This window comes from Chionomys nivalis, chromosome 18 (genome assembly GCF_950005125.1).
Source record: "Chionomys nivalis chromosome 18, mChiNiv1.1, whole genome shotgun sequence".
Taxonomy (NCBI): domain Eukaryota; kingdom Metazoa; phylum Chordata; class Mammalia; order Rodentia; family Cricetidae; genus Chionomys; species Chionomys nivalis.
The window spans coordinates 12,283,409-12,299,448 of record NC_080103.1 but is presented as its reverse complement, the minus strand read 5'-3'; the positions used below and the strand labels follow the sequence as shown (position 1 = coordinate 12,299,448).

The 16,040-nt window shown below is 45.2% G+C and overlaps 1 protein-coding gene across 2 annotated transcripts in view; it reads left to right on the top strand.

The window, feature by feature from the left end:
* Chd1l (chromodomain helicase DNA binding protein 1 like) overlaps positions 1-16,040 on the top strand; it is a 56,723-nt gene that overhangs the window by 30,376 nt on the left and 10,307 nt on the right. For both annotated transcript variants that reach the window (XM_057793352.1, XM_057793353.1), the window contains 6 exons: positions 159-255; positions 2,721-2,794; positions 3,857-3,967; positions 7,123-7,237; positions 8,075-8,228; positions 9,671-9,839. In XM_057793352.1, the coding sequence (XP_057649335.1) occupies positions 159-255; positions 2,721-2,794; positions 3,857-3,967; positions 7,123-7,237; positions 8,075-8,228; positions 9,671-9,839 (720 nt within the window). The remainder of the gene's footprint in view (positions 1-158; positions 256-2,720; positions 2,795-3,856; positions 3,968-7,122; positions 7,238-8,074; positions 8,229-9,670; positions 9,840-16,040) is intronic.

Here is a 16,040-nt window from a genome sequence, read left to right as displayed (position 1 = left end):
AACAGATAATCATAAAATTCCTCAGCCACAGTTGAGCCTCAGCACATCCAGTGTAGGGAGTATGGGGTGCTTTGCCGGTGGCCAACAATCACCGTTTCTTCTCAGGGAATCTGCTCCCAGTGTTGCACATTAGTGGAAGTGGGTTCTTTCTTCCCTAGGTGTGGAACCAGAGCCCTTTGAAGTTGGAGAGCACCTGATTGAGGCCAGTGGGAAGCTTCATCTGCTGGACAGGCTTCTGGCATTTCTCTACTCCAGGTAGGCAGTGGGTTCACACTATTCTGAGCCAGTAACCATTGAAAACCAAGTGCTGAAGAATTTCTCGAGAAGGACCCAAGTTTTCTATCTTAACCTTGATTAAGGTTCCACCTTCTATGGAGGATGCTCCTGGCTCCTGCTATCCCATCCCCCACTTACCTCCCTTTTGTTTGGAGTCCTATAGCCGTCAGGATCCTAATCCAGTATTGTCCGTGTCCTCCTCTGATGTGTGGTCTGACTCATCAATGTTTGGTCACCTCCACTCCAGCCTTGTCTGTTTCACCAGAACAGAGATGGCACTGATCTTTCCCTTCACGATTGCCTGTTGGCAGCCTGTGTTGAATCTGTATCTATCATAGAGGCTCAGTTAATATTCCTTCTTGTTAACCTGTGGGTCTTGATCTAACTTCAAGGGGATCTTGGGGGACATTTCCCCAAAGACATGTCTTAGGCAACAAAAGATCTTGTGTAGTAGTGTTTGGCTGATTCCTCCATGAAAAAGGGGGAATCTAGACAAACCCCTGATTCTTGAGGATTTCAATTCATCCCTTTTAGACCCATCACAGATATGGCCTGAGATTTAGCAAAATTGCCCATAAGAATATGCAGGATCAATAATTAATTGCATGTTAAATGATTATATGCTGTGCAATATTTTATTGGTTAGAGTCAATAAAATATAAGGAATTCATGAATTCTTTAAACCTGATTTTTCTTTTTCATGGACCCAGAAAGGTTATATGTCCAAGGTCACTACATGGCAGAAGTGAGCCTAGAACCCCACCCCCCTCCCTCACACACATGCACACATTTGGGGCTGAGTCTTCCAGGAGTTCTCCTTAACTGTTGCTCTGAAGCACACAGAGACCAGGTTAATTCTCTAGACGAGAATTTTGTTTAGATGGCCTTGTGCTTTCTTCATGATGTTTCAAAGTCATACCCAGTTAAAAGGCTTGACTTTGTTCATTCCTTGTCATTGTTCTGTTCGTTATTGTTGTTTTGAGATGGTAGCTCACTATGTAGCTCTATGTGGCCTGAAACTGTCAAGTACACACCAGTGTAGACCCTGTTGGCCTTGAACTTAAAATGGTCCTACTGCCTCTGTCTGCCAAATGCTGGGGTTTCAGGCATGAGCCACCACACTCTTGTTTGTTTTGAGACAGGGTATCATTTTGATTTTATTTTTTATGCATGTGGGGTGTGCATGTGTGTGTGTGAGAGAGAGACACACATTCGGAAGTACATACATACATACATACATACATACTGAGGCCAGGGTGGGGGGGGAGAGAGAGAGAGAGAGAGAGAGAGAGAGAGAGAGAGAGAGAGAGAGAGAGAGACTAGGAAGTACATACATACATACTGAGGCCAGAGGATAACTTCATGTGTTACCAGAAACACTGTCCACCTCCTTTGAGACAAGGGCTGTCACTGGTCTGTAGCTCGCTCACCAGTTAGGCGAGACTAGCTATCAGAAAGCCTAGGGATGCTCCTGTCCCTGCCTCCCCAGAGCTGAGATGCTGCACATGCCACTACACCCAACATTTTTTAACGTGGGTTTGAGATCAAGCTCAGGCCCTTATCCTTGTGAGGCAAGCAGGCACTTAACTGACTGAGACACACACACCCCAACCCCCAGCCCTTCACCTCATTTTTCTTAAGATTTATTTGTTTTATGTGTAGGGGATATTGCCTGCATGAATGTCAGTGTCAATATACCATGTATAGTCAGTACCCACGGAGGCCAGAAGAGGGCATTGAATGCCCAGAATTGGAGTTACTGCTAGTTATCAGCTGCCAGTTAGGTTCTGGGAATGGAACCCAGCACTCTGAACTGCCCAGCCATCTCCAACCCTTGCTTCGTTCGTAATCTGTCATCTTATGTTGTCCCTTTTCTTCTTTCATCATGTATCTCGGGAAGTGAGATGCCATTCGTCCGTTTCTAAAGAATGTGTCTCTGAATTTTCAACCAAAATAGCTATAAATAATAGTAACTTTCTCCCCTAGTAAGATTAGGGATAAGCAGCTGACCATGGCCATCAAGGTCTTGAGAGGTGTGTGTGTGTGTGTGTGTGTGTGTGTGTGTGTTTGAATTTTGCATTTTACTCTTTAACGTGTGTGTTTATCTTGCTTTTGGCATGAATGCTTGTACTTGAAGGCATTGACTTTCAGTGAGTGTTCTGGCCCTTCTGGAGCTTCCCGTAGCCTGTGTGATTGACAAACACCCCTGGGATTTCTCCACTGTGGTCTAAGAACTACCACTTTGAAAGGGACAGCGCCAGGTTTACTTGCATTCTTTACATAAAATACTTACGAGTTTCTGAGGAAGTCTTTAAATTATATTTATACTTTAGTATTTCATTTATTTATAAACTTGGATTCTTTTTTTCAAAAGAATTTTGCTTGGGGGAAATATACCTTAAATATTTCCAGAATTGTCACTCTCTCCTTTCTTTCCTTACCAGGGGCCATCGGGTTTTACTTTTTTCCCAGATGACCCACATGTTGGATATTCTGCAAGACTACATGGATTACAGAGGTGATTCCCCTTGTGCACCACAATTCCTGAGTCATCTGTAGCTGTACCAGTCACGTATGTAACATGTGACAGTCATGTGAGGTGTGGCGATTACAGAGGAAAATTATGCCACAACATGACTCAGGGTCAAAAGAAGACGAGACATGGAGAGAGGAGTGAAAATTGTCAGTGTGGAGAGATGTGTGGGCAGACATAAGCAGCCACATTCCCACTGGCTATCCGGTGTCCGATTATGGCACTGGGGCAAATGCCATGGAAACGTTATCTGTATAACAGACACATTTCAATGACAAGAACTTTCCAGTCATGAAACATTTGCCTCAGCAGCCGAGCCCTTGCTCAGACTCGCTGGACAGATACAAGTGTAGAAAACCCACAATCAAATGGGAGAGAGGCTGGGCCAGTCATTTCCATTAACAATAAGGAGTGGGGTTATTACCTGAGCACTTTGCTTAATATGCCATACAGTGCATGTGAGATATTGGAAAAACCTGTGCCTTTGGTTGCTCTCAAGGCCCCTGGAGACGTGCCAGCTCCAGATCTTGTGGTTTAAGTTAGTCCAGACTGGGCCTCAGAGCTATACTTGATGTGCCTCAAATGCTGTGGGGAACCTAGGCCAAGGCTCCCTTGCAGGGCTCTTGCAGCACAAGAGCTCAAGTTGAGAGCTCTCTTTGGGTCTGGAGCTCCAGAGAAAGGCAAACACCGGGCCACCAGACACACTCCTCACCGGCTTCCGTACTTCTGCTTGCTTCTCATCAAATGCAGTTTGCCATGGAGCCGGCTTTCAGGATTGCCCAGGAATGGTTCAAAACTACGTACTAAACACCACTTCAGCTGCACTTAAGAGTAACAATGTGTTAATGCCTTTTTTTGTAAAATGATAGTATTGCCACACACCCCCCTCCATAAATTTAGACTTTTCCCCCCATGGTAATTATTAGAAGTGGGGATCCTGCCTGTGTATGAAAAGGGTAAAGCGGATGTCTGTTTTTAGACTGACTAATTTTTTCCCCCAGAATCCTTGAAAAAGAATTAAGGTTGTCCACTTTTCCTCTCTTCAAGGCTACAGCTATGAGCGTGTGGATGGCTCCGTGAGAGGAGAAGAGAGGCACCTGGCCATTAAGAACTTTGGAAAACAGCCCATTTTTGTTTTTCTGCTGAGCACCCGGGCAGGTAGGCCGCATGGGTTCTGATGAAAGCAGGCAGACGATCCGGGAGAACGTTTACACCCTGACCGTTAGTGTGTTCCCCTAATTCTCCAAAAGACAAGGTTATTAGCAAGGAGTTAAAAAGGAGGGGATGGAGGCCATTGCCATGGTTGGTTAAGAGGCTGGACTTTCATCAAGCATGGTGACTGTTTTATGGCTCCTACCTAAGCTACCATCTCATCAAGGAACTTCAGCTGATCCTGGCCTGGAATGTCCGGAGAGAGTTCCATAGGAAGTTTTATTTACACTTAGGGAGTGCAGCTCTTCCCCCAGCTGTGATTTGGGGAATGAGATAGCTTCTCTGCTAGTTACCTTCCTCCAGAAATACTTCTCTAACACAGCACACGCTTAATGAATATTTAATTGCTTTAAAATGTGATTATAGTGAAATTGCCAGCTACTTAAAGAGTTTGACAATGTCTATATATAACTTCAATCATAAATATTATCTCACATTTGTGATATGTTATTAAGAGGGTTATTTGTTTTATGCATTATTAAACAATTTGACATTAGCTTTTGGAAACATTTCTTTCTTTTTTTTTTAGATTCTGGATCATCCTTAAATCACTTTTTAACCCATTGGCTAGTCTTATTAATTTATTTCTTTAAGAAAACTTCTAATTTATGTGCATATGCCTATTTTGTTTCTATGTGTAACATAAACATGCAGGTGCTCTTGGAGGCAAGAAGAGGGTATCTAATTTCCTGGATAGAGTTGTAGGTCATTGTGAACCACCAGATATGGGTTTTGGGAACCAAATCCACATTCTCTGCAAGAGCAGTGCATGCTTTTACCCATCTCTCCAGTTCCTCATTATCTTATTTCTTATAAATTGAAATCCTCCTGAAGCAGACAGGGTGAATATAGAGATGTGTGTTCCCCTATTAAAGAGAGATCAGCATCTCCATGGAAAGGGTTCTGTCTTATTAGGAAGCATTCACCCAGTGATTAGTGTGATAAGGGTGAATAAAAGAAGCTCTAGATGTAATCCTAGGTAAGGGGATTATTCTGCCAGCGTCTGCCTTATCTGTCTAATAAAGATAATAATGCGTGATGTAATCAGCCTTTCAGCCCTTCGCTCATGTCATCCTCTGTCTCCTGTAGTCTTAGACAAAGCGTAGGGTCAGGTCAGGTAGCCTCGGAAGAACAGTCAGTTCTATTTGTGATACTTTAAAGATTTCATCATTTCCTGACTCAGAGGACAGTCTTTTGTTTGAAATGTCTAACATTAAGAAGGACGAGCCGTCCATATTTTAGTTAATTTCCCTGCAGGACCCAAGGCAGATCCTGGAGGAGCAGAAGCACTGGGCACTGCCTTTTCCAGAAGCGTGCTGTTGTGCTTGCCGGCCACTGTGTGTGCCTCAGGTCTGCAGCACTTCCATTTGTTCAGCAATTCGCCCTGTGTCCAAGGGTTTCTGTGAGTGAATCATATCGCCACCAGGGGGCAATGATAGCTCAAGAATATGTCTCAAACAGTTCCAAGCAGAGCTTATTAAAAAGATACCGCTCATGGGCTGGAGTGTAGCTCACACACGTGCCTGTGTAGCATGTACAAGGTCCTGGGCCCCTTCCCTGGTCCTGCAAAGCAAGTGGGATCACCCTTTGGACAGAGCCGCCTTTCAATGGCGGGACCAGGGAAGATGGTGTTTCAGCATCGTGTGACTCCTAGCCACCAGGCCACAAGGGCAGGGTTGGGGTGGGGTGGGGGGATGCTGCAAATTTTTGAAGTGAAACCGGCACCTGGCAGGTGTTAGAGTGTGGTAAACAAACAGGTGCTGGAGCTGGTGTGGTGGAACAGCCTGCCGTAGTGGCTGTCAGGAAGAGCAGTGTTAAGGACTGCTCCAGCCCAGAAGTTAGAGGTCAGTCATCCTGGGCCACACAGTAGGACCCTGTCTCAAACAAACAAAAAAAGGAAGGAAGGAAAAGAAAATCTATAATAGCAGCCACAAAAGCCCAGGAAATGAAGCTAACAGGTTTAAGAGCCAGACATGAACATGGGAGTCTGAACCTTAGCTCCTTTACCTTCTAGCTGTGCAATTTCGAATGAGTGTTTGACGTCTCTGTATTTCCATCTCAGTCTCAGCAAAAGGGGTGAAAATGAATATTAGAAAAATGAATATTAGCGCCCATAAGGTTGTTGAGTAGGGCATAAGAGTTGATCTGCGTAAAATGCCCAGAACCTCGCTTGCAATTGGCAGGTAAAGCTTAAATGTATTAGCCCTGCTAGGTAACCTAGCCCCGCTCGGTAATCAGTCATTATCAGCTCTTTATTCCAGATTTAATTTTAAATATTCCTGCTTGTCTTGAGAGCCAGCTGGGCATCAGTAGTCCTTCTGAGAAGTAACCTTTAATTTAAGCTCCTGGAACAAGCCCTGTCAGGCCCCCTTGTTTCAGCAGTGATCTCTAATGACCCTGGCAAGAACTAGTCCGTTTTGTATTAGTTTTTACATTAATCAAAGAAAAGACTGTAATTTGCCTTCATGGTTCTTTTAATTCCCGAAACCCATGGTCGCATCTCTCCCCTTTTCCTGTAGCACCAAAGAAAACCCAGAAAATTGCTGCAGGAGGTGGTTTGGTTTTCTCACGCTGTGCCTGGTGGGTGTGGATGCAGTTACAGGCGCCTGGCTAAGACTTTCTGCAGAGCAGGGGAGGCAGTCTCCTGTTCTGCCCTCCTCCATCAGCATGTCAGCAATCTTGCAACCTAGCCTGGCCTGCAAGTATGGGTCAGGGCTCTTCCCTTACAAGCGCCCGCACAGATTGTCCCATGCTCACTGTCCTTTTCTGAAGGAGCGTGCACCCTTTTCTTTGTAGACTGTCCTGGTCAAATGCAGTCTAGTGTTTTAGGTCTGGGAGAGCTGAAACTACTTCACGCTCCTGACTTGAGCATCTTCCTTTGCTGCTTGTCCCTACTTCCCCGTTCTGTTCTGTGTTTTGATTACATTCTCCCAAGTCAGGCAGTAGGAGGCTAAGGGAGCAAGTGTGACCATGCTGGGCTCTGGAGTTGTGGATGAGTGATGTTTGACTGACTTCAGTTGTTAGGGTTACCCTGTCTGGACCGTCTTTATTCTCAGATTCCTGTGTGTGCCTCGGGTGACTCTCCCTTGCCTTGTTTCCAGGTGGAGTAGGCATGAACTTAACAGCAGCAGACACCGTTATTTTTGTTGACAGTGATTTTAACCCTCAGAATGACCTGCAGGCGGCTGCCAGAGCTCACCGAATTGGCCAGAACAAGTGAGTGGGTTCAGCGTCAGTGATTTCCACTTCCTTGGTTTGCTCGACACTCCTGGCTTGGGAAGAAAGGAAGAATGTAGTCCTGGTGACAGCACCAAACGGAAACTGAGAGGCCCCAGTACGAGCCCGGCTTTGCTGTTGGCTCCTGCAGCAGCATTAGTGGGTGGCACCGTAGTCCAGACTCATTTTGTTGAACGAAAAGCCAAATTATGCAAGGGTTAGAAGGAATCTTTAGAAGCTATTTAATTCAGTGAGCTAGGACCCACCTCACTAAACAACCAACCAAACAAACAGCAACAACAACAAAAACTGGTCAAGACCAACCAGAAATGAGCTCAGTGGTGTTTTTGTAGATTTGTCTCATATTGCTTTGTTTGGATTTTTTTTTTAATTTTTTTCGTCTTTTGCTTGTATATTATGTTTCCAATGTTGTTTTTTTATGAGTTTTATTTGTGTGCGTGTGCTTCTTGTGTTTGTTCTTTTTTTCTTTTTTTCTGTTTGTTTTATTAAAAGAGGAAGAAGGCCTGGAGTTGGAGGGGTAGGAAGGGCCTGGGAGGAGAAACAGGGGTCAGAATATATTGTATGAGTTGCCCCTGCCCCTAATACATGGCCACTTGATGTTACGGAAATTTGCCAAAAATTATGTGCTTGCCTTGGGCCTGAGGATGACACGTGCCTACAAGGTTTTCCTTGGCACAGATGACACAGTTCAGGTCACCTCCGCATCCTTTCATCCATGATCTGGAAGGCCGGCTCCGTCTCCAGCTGTGCTCACGGGTGCGTCCCTTCCTGGCTCGTACGCACTCACCACACTCTGCTGTCACTTGACTGGCACAGGTCTGTTAGAGTCATCCGTCTGATCGGCCGGGACACTGTGGAAGAAATCGTGTACAGGAAGGCAGCCTCCAAACTGCAGCTTACCAACATGGTCATGGAAGGGGGCCATTTCACCCTAGGAGCCGCGAGACCGTCCGCTGAGGCCGACTTCCAGGTTAGAATCTCTTCTTACCCATAGGCTCATCATGACTCGTTCCTGCCTTGGTGCCTGCTATGTGCAGGGGACTGCAGGAGTCAAAAATAGGTTTGATAGGTACAGAGTAAAGGGAACAAGTGCTGTCTGTCTGTCTTGAATTTAAATCTGAGTCTCATCACTCCATCACTTCAGAGGTCTTTCTTTGCTTAAAACAAGGGTTCCATTAGTCATGTCTGAGGATGCTGAAAACAATTAGAGAATTCAAAAACAAACTAAGGTCATCACAACAGATGATTCTGTACCTCTCTTGGTTTCTTTTCTTCTTGCTTTGAAAAATACCAGACAAAATCAACTGGAGAGCGGTTGTATTTTAGCCCGCAGCTCAAACCCAGCATGTTTGGGAAGTCAGATCCACAGGAGCCTGAAGCAGCTGGTGACATCATATGCACACTAAAAAGGCAGGGAGCCAAAAATATTTGGGCACAGCTTACTTTCTTCTTTTCACACAGTGCAGGGTCCACACTCAGGAAGTGGCGTCCCCACTTCCGTGCCTGCCTTCCCATCTCAATCACCCTAATCAGCGTGAGTTTCTGGTGTGTCCAGATGCTCTCCTCCAGTGTGGGCAGACCCTTATCACAAACTCTTGGCTTTCTTTGGGCTTTGGTACCAAATGCAAAGTCAGTTGCATTGGTTTTATATATATAGCATGAACGTACCCAGATGCTGGTGCTTCAGCGAGCTATGTAAGTTTTGACACTGTTAACAGCCTACCTTAAAGGTTTCCAAGTTCTGAAGGTAGAATATCTAGAGTCCAATCCAAAAGGGCAAGATGCAAGTGAACCTGAGCTATTGTGTGAGCATTTGCAGGGTTGGGAGCTGCAGGTGCGCGCTAGGAAATGCCACCTGAACCTTCTGTGCCTCCCGTCATGACAACTAGTGGATGAGAGGCTCAGGGAGGCAGCGGAAGTCTCTGGGGAGTGCTGGCCTTTGCCAGAGTGGTGTCCATGGGACGCTGCGGTGGGAAAGCAGATTGCCAGAGGAGCCAGCCAGTGCTGAGATCAAGAGGCTTGGCTGAGAGAGTTGGGAAACAGCTGAGTCTGACTGCTCTTGCTGCTCCTGGAGAGCCTGTGATGATGAGTTGGTGAGAAGTGCTATAGGAAATCCTTGAAATTACCATTACTCTTAGCAAAAAAATAAAAATAAAAATCAGACACTTATCCGTATTGTATTGTTGCTGAGATTGTCAGAGTCAATAACTGTGATAATCTTTTATCCCCATCTGCTTACCCATCATTCTGCTGTTAAAAGCTTGCTTGCTGTCAGCTGTGATGGACAGCAAATACTGGGTGTCGATCAGAGAAGGAACGTCTGAGCCATTAGCAAATCGCCCACATCACCATGGCTTTTTTTTTTTTTTTTCTTCATCAGAACTAACTGGACTTTTGTTTTCTCCATTCAAGTTAAGTGAGATACTTAAATTCGGCTTGGATAAACTGCTGTCCTCTGAGGGGAGCAGTGTGGATGAAGTAGATTTGGAATCCATCCTGGGAGAAACCAGAGATGGGCAGTGGGTCTCTGATGCTTTGCCTGCCGCAGCAGAAGGAGGAAACGGAGAACAAGAGGAAGGAAGTGAGTTGGGAACCAGATCCTACAGCCTGTCATACATTTCGGATTGATTTTTTTTGCAGGGGAAGCAATGTGGATCTCATTCTGCTACCTGTGGGAATCTGTTTTCCCAGCACTCTTCATTAAATAGACTGTTTTTTTTTTTTGTTTTTTTTTTTTGCCCAAAGTGTGTTTTTGACCTTTGTCAGAATAAGGTATCTTTAACTGTTTGGGCTTCTTTCTGGGATGTCTTTTGTGTTCTGTGTGTCCACACAAGTGCCATGTTGATTTGTGTCTATGGCTTTGCAGTATGTTTTGAATTTGAGTATTTTGACACCTTTGACATTTTTTCTGCTATGCTAAGGGTTGCATCAGCTATCTGGGGTCTGTATGCTTCCATGTAAGTAAGAAATGTTGTTGGAATTTTGATGGGATTTTAGTGAACACATCAATTGCTAATGTAGCCATTTTTGCAATATTAATTCTACCAATCCATGAGCATAAGAGGTCTCCCTCCATCTTGTAGAGTTTCTTGAATTTCATTCCTTAGTGTCTATACGATTTCATTATAGAAGTCTTTCACCTTTTCGTTGGATTTGTTTTCCTGGTTTCCATGCATTTGTGTGGTTTATTTTTCTAGCTATAGACTTCTATCTTTATCATACTGTGCTATGTTCTGATAAGATACAAGATATTATTTTTATTCTTTTGCATTTGGGAAAGTTTGATTTGTGAACTGGGTGTAGTGGTGTATATCTTTAATCGCAGCACTTGGAAGGCAGAAGCAGGTGGATTCCTGAGTTAGAGGTCCGCCTGGGCTATGTAGCAAGACCTTGTCTCAAAGAAACAAACAAGCTGGGAGATTTGATGTGTGACCTGGGATATGTCTATTTTAGAGATTGCCCCATGGGCTGCTGAGACGTGTGTATCCTGTTCCTGTCGGATGGAGTATTCCGTGTGTTCTGTGGAATAGTTTAACTCTGAGGTGTCCATTGTTTTTTCGTTTGGATGACCTCTCTCAAGATGCAAGTGGGTTAATAAATGACCTTTTATGTCGGGCTGTATTCGTTTTACTAATTTGGGAGCCCCAACATATAATATATATATATATATTATAATATATAGTGGCCTTCTTTCCTCACTAATCTTGGTATGGGGTCGTCTTTAATCAGACATGAAAATGCCCATAGCGCCTTGATTTCAGTTTGTTTCCCTGTCGGATGCCTTCTATACTTTGATTCTTAGATTGTGGTTGTCTACCAGACTGTTGTATTTCTTGGAGACAATGGATAGTTAATTTTTTAAATTTTAATTTATTTGCCAGCTAGCTAATCTGTGATTCATTTGTTGAGTTCATTTGCACTTAAGGTTGTTGAGATATTTACTACTGGCCGTTTTGGTTGTTATCTGTTCTTTACTGTGTCTGTTAGTGTTGGGAGTTTACTCGTTTACTGTGTTGGACATGAGGCATTCCTTTCTAGTTCTCCCTTCTTTAGCCATTCTTCTCAGGACTTTCACTCTTGTCCTTTCGTGACTGAGTCTCTCCCTTTCTCCTCTGTGTATAGTATTCCTGTAAGTACCTTCTGCGGTGCCAGATCGGTGGTCATGACCTGCCTTAGTTTGTGCTTACCTTGAAATGTCCTCTAGCCCTCCCGTACCACGTCTGTATGTGTGCATGTGTGTGGTGTTATGTGCATGTGTGTATGTGGGTGTATAGGTGCATGTGTGGATGCTAGAAGAAGGTATTAAGTGTCTCCCTGTTTCACCCTCATCCTTATTCCTTCAAGGCAGGGTCTCTCCCTGAACGTGGAGCCCCCAGCCATTCTCTTCTCTCTGTCCCCAACAGTACTAAGGTTACAGGCATGCAGGGGATCATGCCCAGCTTGCTCGTGAGTGCTGGGATCCCAACTTAGATTTCCCATGCTTGAACCTAGTGTTTCTTTTTAAAGATTTGCTCATTTTTATCTCATGTGTTTGGGTGTGTACACCATATGCTTGTGGAAGTCAGAAAAGGGCACCGGGAGTTACAGATGATTGTGAGCTGCCGTGCGGATGCTGGGGATCCATCTTGGGTCTGCTGGGAGAATAGCAACTGCTTTTAGCCCCAAAGCCATCTCTCCAGCCCTTGATGTAGAGTTTATTGATATTGTCTGCCATCTTTGATATTCTTTCTGTTTGATTATTTTGGTTCTGCTGTTTTTATTTGATAAATTGAAATTTTTATTTTCAACATTTCTATATTGTTTCCTTTTTCAAAATTTCTTTCCTCATTTTTTTTGAACCATATTGCTGCTTATCTCATCTGTTAAAGCTTTCCCTCTGTGTTGCTGACTTTTCTCCAGGTCTTGAACGCATCTATTTGTTCTTAGCCTCTTTCAGGTCACAGAAAACCTTTGCAGTCTTGGTCTGGCGTTTGCCTTAGTTCGGTGGCTGAGCTGTGACTGTTAGGAGAGCCACGTTGCCTTGCTTGCCCATGTCTCTCATTTCTGCGTCCAGATCTCTCGGGCCATACAGCTGAGGATGACCAGTAGGTGGCTTCAGAGTTTGATCTGCTAGCTGGCCTCAGAGCTGTCAAAGCCCAGGGTAATCTCAGTTGATGAGCTCTATCCTGGGCCACCAAGGGCAGGGCTGTCTCTTCCTGTGCATTTCCAAGGTTGGACCCTTCTTCTGCCACTTGCCTGCTTCTGCTGTCAGTGACTGGCCCTCCTGCTGGCCACAGCTGCCCCTCAGGCCTTCCCTCCTCTGGGTTGTGGCAGGCCACACTGAGACTCCCCCACCTGGGTGTGTTCCTTGATCTCAGACCTGTGCATTAGTTCCTTTTTGATAAGTAGTCTTAAAATGGCATTCAGCTGCTGCCTTCCAAGTCATACAATATGACATGGTGGGCTTTCTCTCTGAGGCTACGCTGTCGGCTGGAGGAATCACTGTCTCACCGAAGCCTGCCATTGGATTTGAGGCTCGTGAAGACTGTGGTCTTGTCCCAGTGTCCGCTAGCTTACCTTCATGAAGAGGTTTCTGCCCTCTCCTATTCCCGCCCCCACCTGCTGGGGGACCTGCTGGGGTACCTGCTGCACTGAGGCTCTGCTGGCCTGCCTTCCTTTGCTCTTCTCTGCTAGGCCTGCACTTCATGAGTTTCCAGAGCTCCCCCTCCTCTGTTTCTGTTTGGGATAAAGTCTTTCCCCTTCCTGTGACCGCAACACAGGCAGCCTCTAGTCCGCGATCTTACCCCAGAGTGAACAGCTTACCTCTGAGTGTTTTAAAGATTTATTTGTTTTTATTGTATGTGTGTGAGTGTCTTGCCTGCATGTCTGTCTGTGTACCACATGCATGCAGTGCCTGAGGAGGTCACAAGATCCCCTGGAACTGGAATTAGGGACAGTTGTCAGCTTCTGCATGGGTGTTGGGAACTGAAGCAGGTCCTGCAGTTCTTTAGTGCCGAGCTATTGCCCCACCCGGAACGGTTTACATTTTAAACCCAGCATATATGATAAACAGTGCAGGTTGTGTTGTGCATCTGACATGTGTGTAGATGCCCCCCCCCCCCCCCCCCCGGTTTTTGTCAATGTTCTGAGGTTTTGAATTTGAAATGTTTGTTTGTGGTCTTGTGTATCCCAGACTGGCCTCAGATTCACCATGGAAGCTAAGGACCATTGGCTTTGAAATTCTGATCCTCCACATCTGCCAGAGCTGGGATTAGAAGCATGCGCCACCGTGCTGTTCTGTGGGGCACTGGGAACTAGGTTCAGGGCTTTGTGCATGCTAGGCAAGTACTCTGCCAGCTGAGCCACACCCACAGCCCACGGGAGTGTTTTTGTGTGGAGAATGCACCCCGTGTCTCATGGCTATTATCAATGATTGTTTTCCTGTCCCAGCAGCCACAGGAAGTCGCTGTTTCTGCTCACCTGCCTTCTGCCTGAGACATGGTACATTCTGTTTTGGGTGGCAGGTCGGCTGGGCACTACGTCTGCTTTTGGCGTCCCCTTTCGTTTATCCAGAAGCGGGTTTCCCATCACCTGCTTACTCTTTCCCTTTGCCCTGTGGTGAGAAGGGGAAAGTTATCCCACATCCCCAGCACAAACACACAGAGCACGGTGCCTTCCAAAATATCTGGCTACATCTTCTTTCTGGTCCTTTCTCTTCCTTAGTAGTCATTGCTCTGTTGCCCTGGTTCTCAGCCCATCCTCACTGCCTGCTGCCTGCTTGCCTGTTCAGTGTGCGTCTGGCCTTCTAGTAGTGTGGGCATTGGCGCTGATCCTGTTGGTCTGGGCGCCCGTTTCTCTGTTCACTTGCAAATGGGAATTTATAGTATTTCCTGACTCTTCATTTTGTAATAGGCATGGACCGGCGAGATTTTTATGGGACGTGTGGAGAAACTGGAATTCGGGCATCTGGCCATTTCAGGTGCTCTGACGTCTGCTGTGTTTTATCCTTAAATCCCTGCATGATAGCATCCCATTCATGGTCTTCAAGATGCTTTCTGGCCTCTGTTTTAATTGAATGCTGCTGTCATTTCAGGGGCATAATAGTGCCCCCAATTCTTCTTTGAGAACATTTGTTATACATTTAGAATGAATATTATAGGAAGGGCTTTTTTAAAGATTCCCTGCCCCCAATATTGCTTCTTTTTCTTCCAGTTGTTTTTTTTTTTTTTTTTTTAAATTTTGTTTTGGAATCTTTTGTTCTCATTGGTAGTTTTCTAGAAATGCCTGGTGTCCCGAGGCTAACAGGCAGCTTCACTGTGAGCAGATAGGTGGATAGGTGCTCCCTGGGGCCTCACTCCAGCATTAAGCCTGGTGAGTTAGATTTTGCCCTGAGGGAGCCTTCCTACAGACTCCTGTTTGAAGTCTTTAATTGGCCAGTGTCTGAGACAAATTCTCCCCTATCTTCCATGAAAGAGTGAGGGGTTGAAATAACCTCAGTGGTTTCAGCTGAAGAGGAGGGTGCAGCAGAGGTTGTGTTCCCAGCATTTGGTGGCAGATATTCTCCGAGGTCTCCGCCTGTGGTGCTCTGCCCTGTGAGTCCCAAGCTTTGGCCAAGAGGGTCTGTTCTCATGGGTAACTTGGTTGAGCACCCGTGCCCGCTCCCATGGCCCCTGTTTGTTGTTCTTCCAGCCACTTTATGTTCTGGGGAGAGTGCTGAACCTTTCCACGTTCTCTTGCCTCATATGTCTTTCTTAAAACCCCGTTACTGTTATTTAATGTTTCAGGTGAGGAGGGAGTAGATGCATGTGGCCATATTTTTAAGTTATATTTGATTACCTTAAATACCAAAGCTTACATCCATTTCTCCACTCACTTAGATTAATTCCAGCTTATTTTTTTCAACATTTGCCAGAACAAAATAAAACTGCAATGTTTTCAGAAAGATCACTATTACACTTCTAAGTCAACCCGACTGCTAAAAAAATTATGTATTTTTAGACAGGCCAACTGCCAGGAAAAAAGAAAAAGAAATCCCCCATAGGATTAACATTTGGAAACTTGTCTTTGATGAATGGGTCTAGCCTCCCTTTGTGCTAGGTGACTGAGCAGGCAGGGTTTTTGTGAGGGTCTAGGGCAGAGGTTCTCAACCTTCCTAATGCTGCAGTCCTCCCATACAGTTCCTCACGTTGTGGTGACCCCCAACCATAAAATTATATTCATTGCTACATCATAACTGGTTTTGCTACTGTTATGAATTGTAATGTAAATATCTGATATGCAAACCCTGGAGGTCGCCACCTACAGGTTGAGGACCACTGGTGTGGGGGTGTGGTTTCAGCCTGTTGGCTGCGGTGTGAGGATTATGCACGATTTAAAACAGCATCCATGGGTTTGAAAGACTAGTCCTTAGCGCAGCCCCAGTGCAGACCCAAACACGATTGGTTTATCTTGAATGCCAGGGTTTTTGAAAGGCACATTTCTGTCAGAAGTTAGAATTTCGTGGTGTATGTAGCTACATATGTTGATGGTGTTTTGACACTTCTCAGATCTTTATTTTCTTTTCCACTTGTTGATAGAGCAGCTCATTGGAAGCCCCCTGCTGATTTAATTAGCAAATGCCAATTAGAATTACAGCTGGGTAGAGTTTGGTACAAGTGTGAAGCAATTGATCTCTTGGGAATGAAAATGTTTTGCTTTCATACTCTCCAGGGAAAACATACTTATAGCTGACTTCACAGTGCTCTGAAAACACATTACGTGGTAATGTGTGCTGCTAGGCTCACTTCGGTTTTCAGCCGTTCTC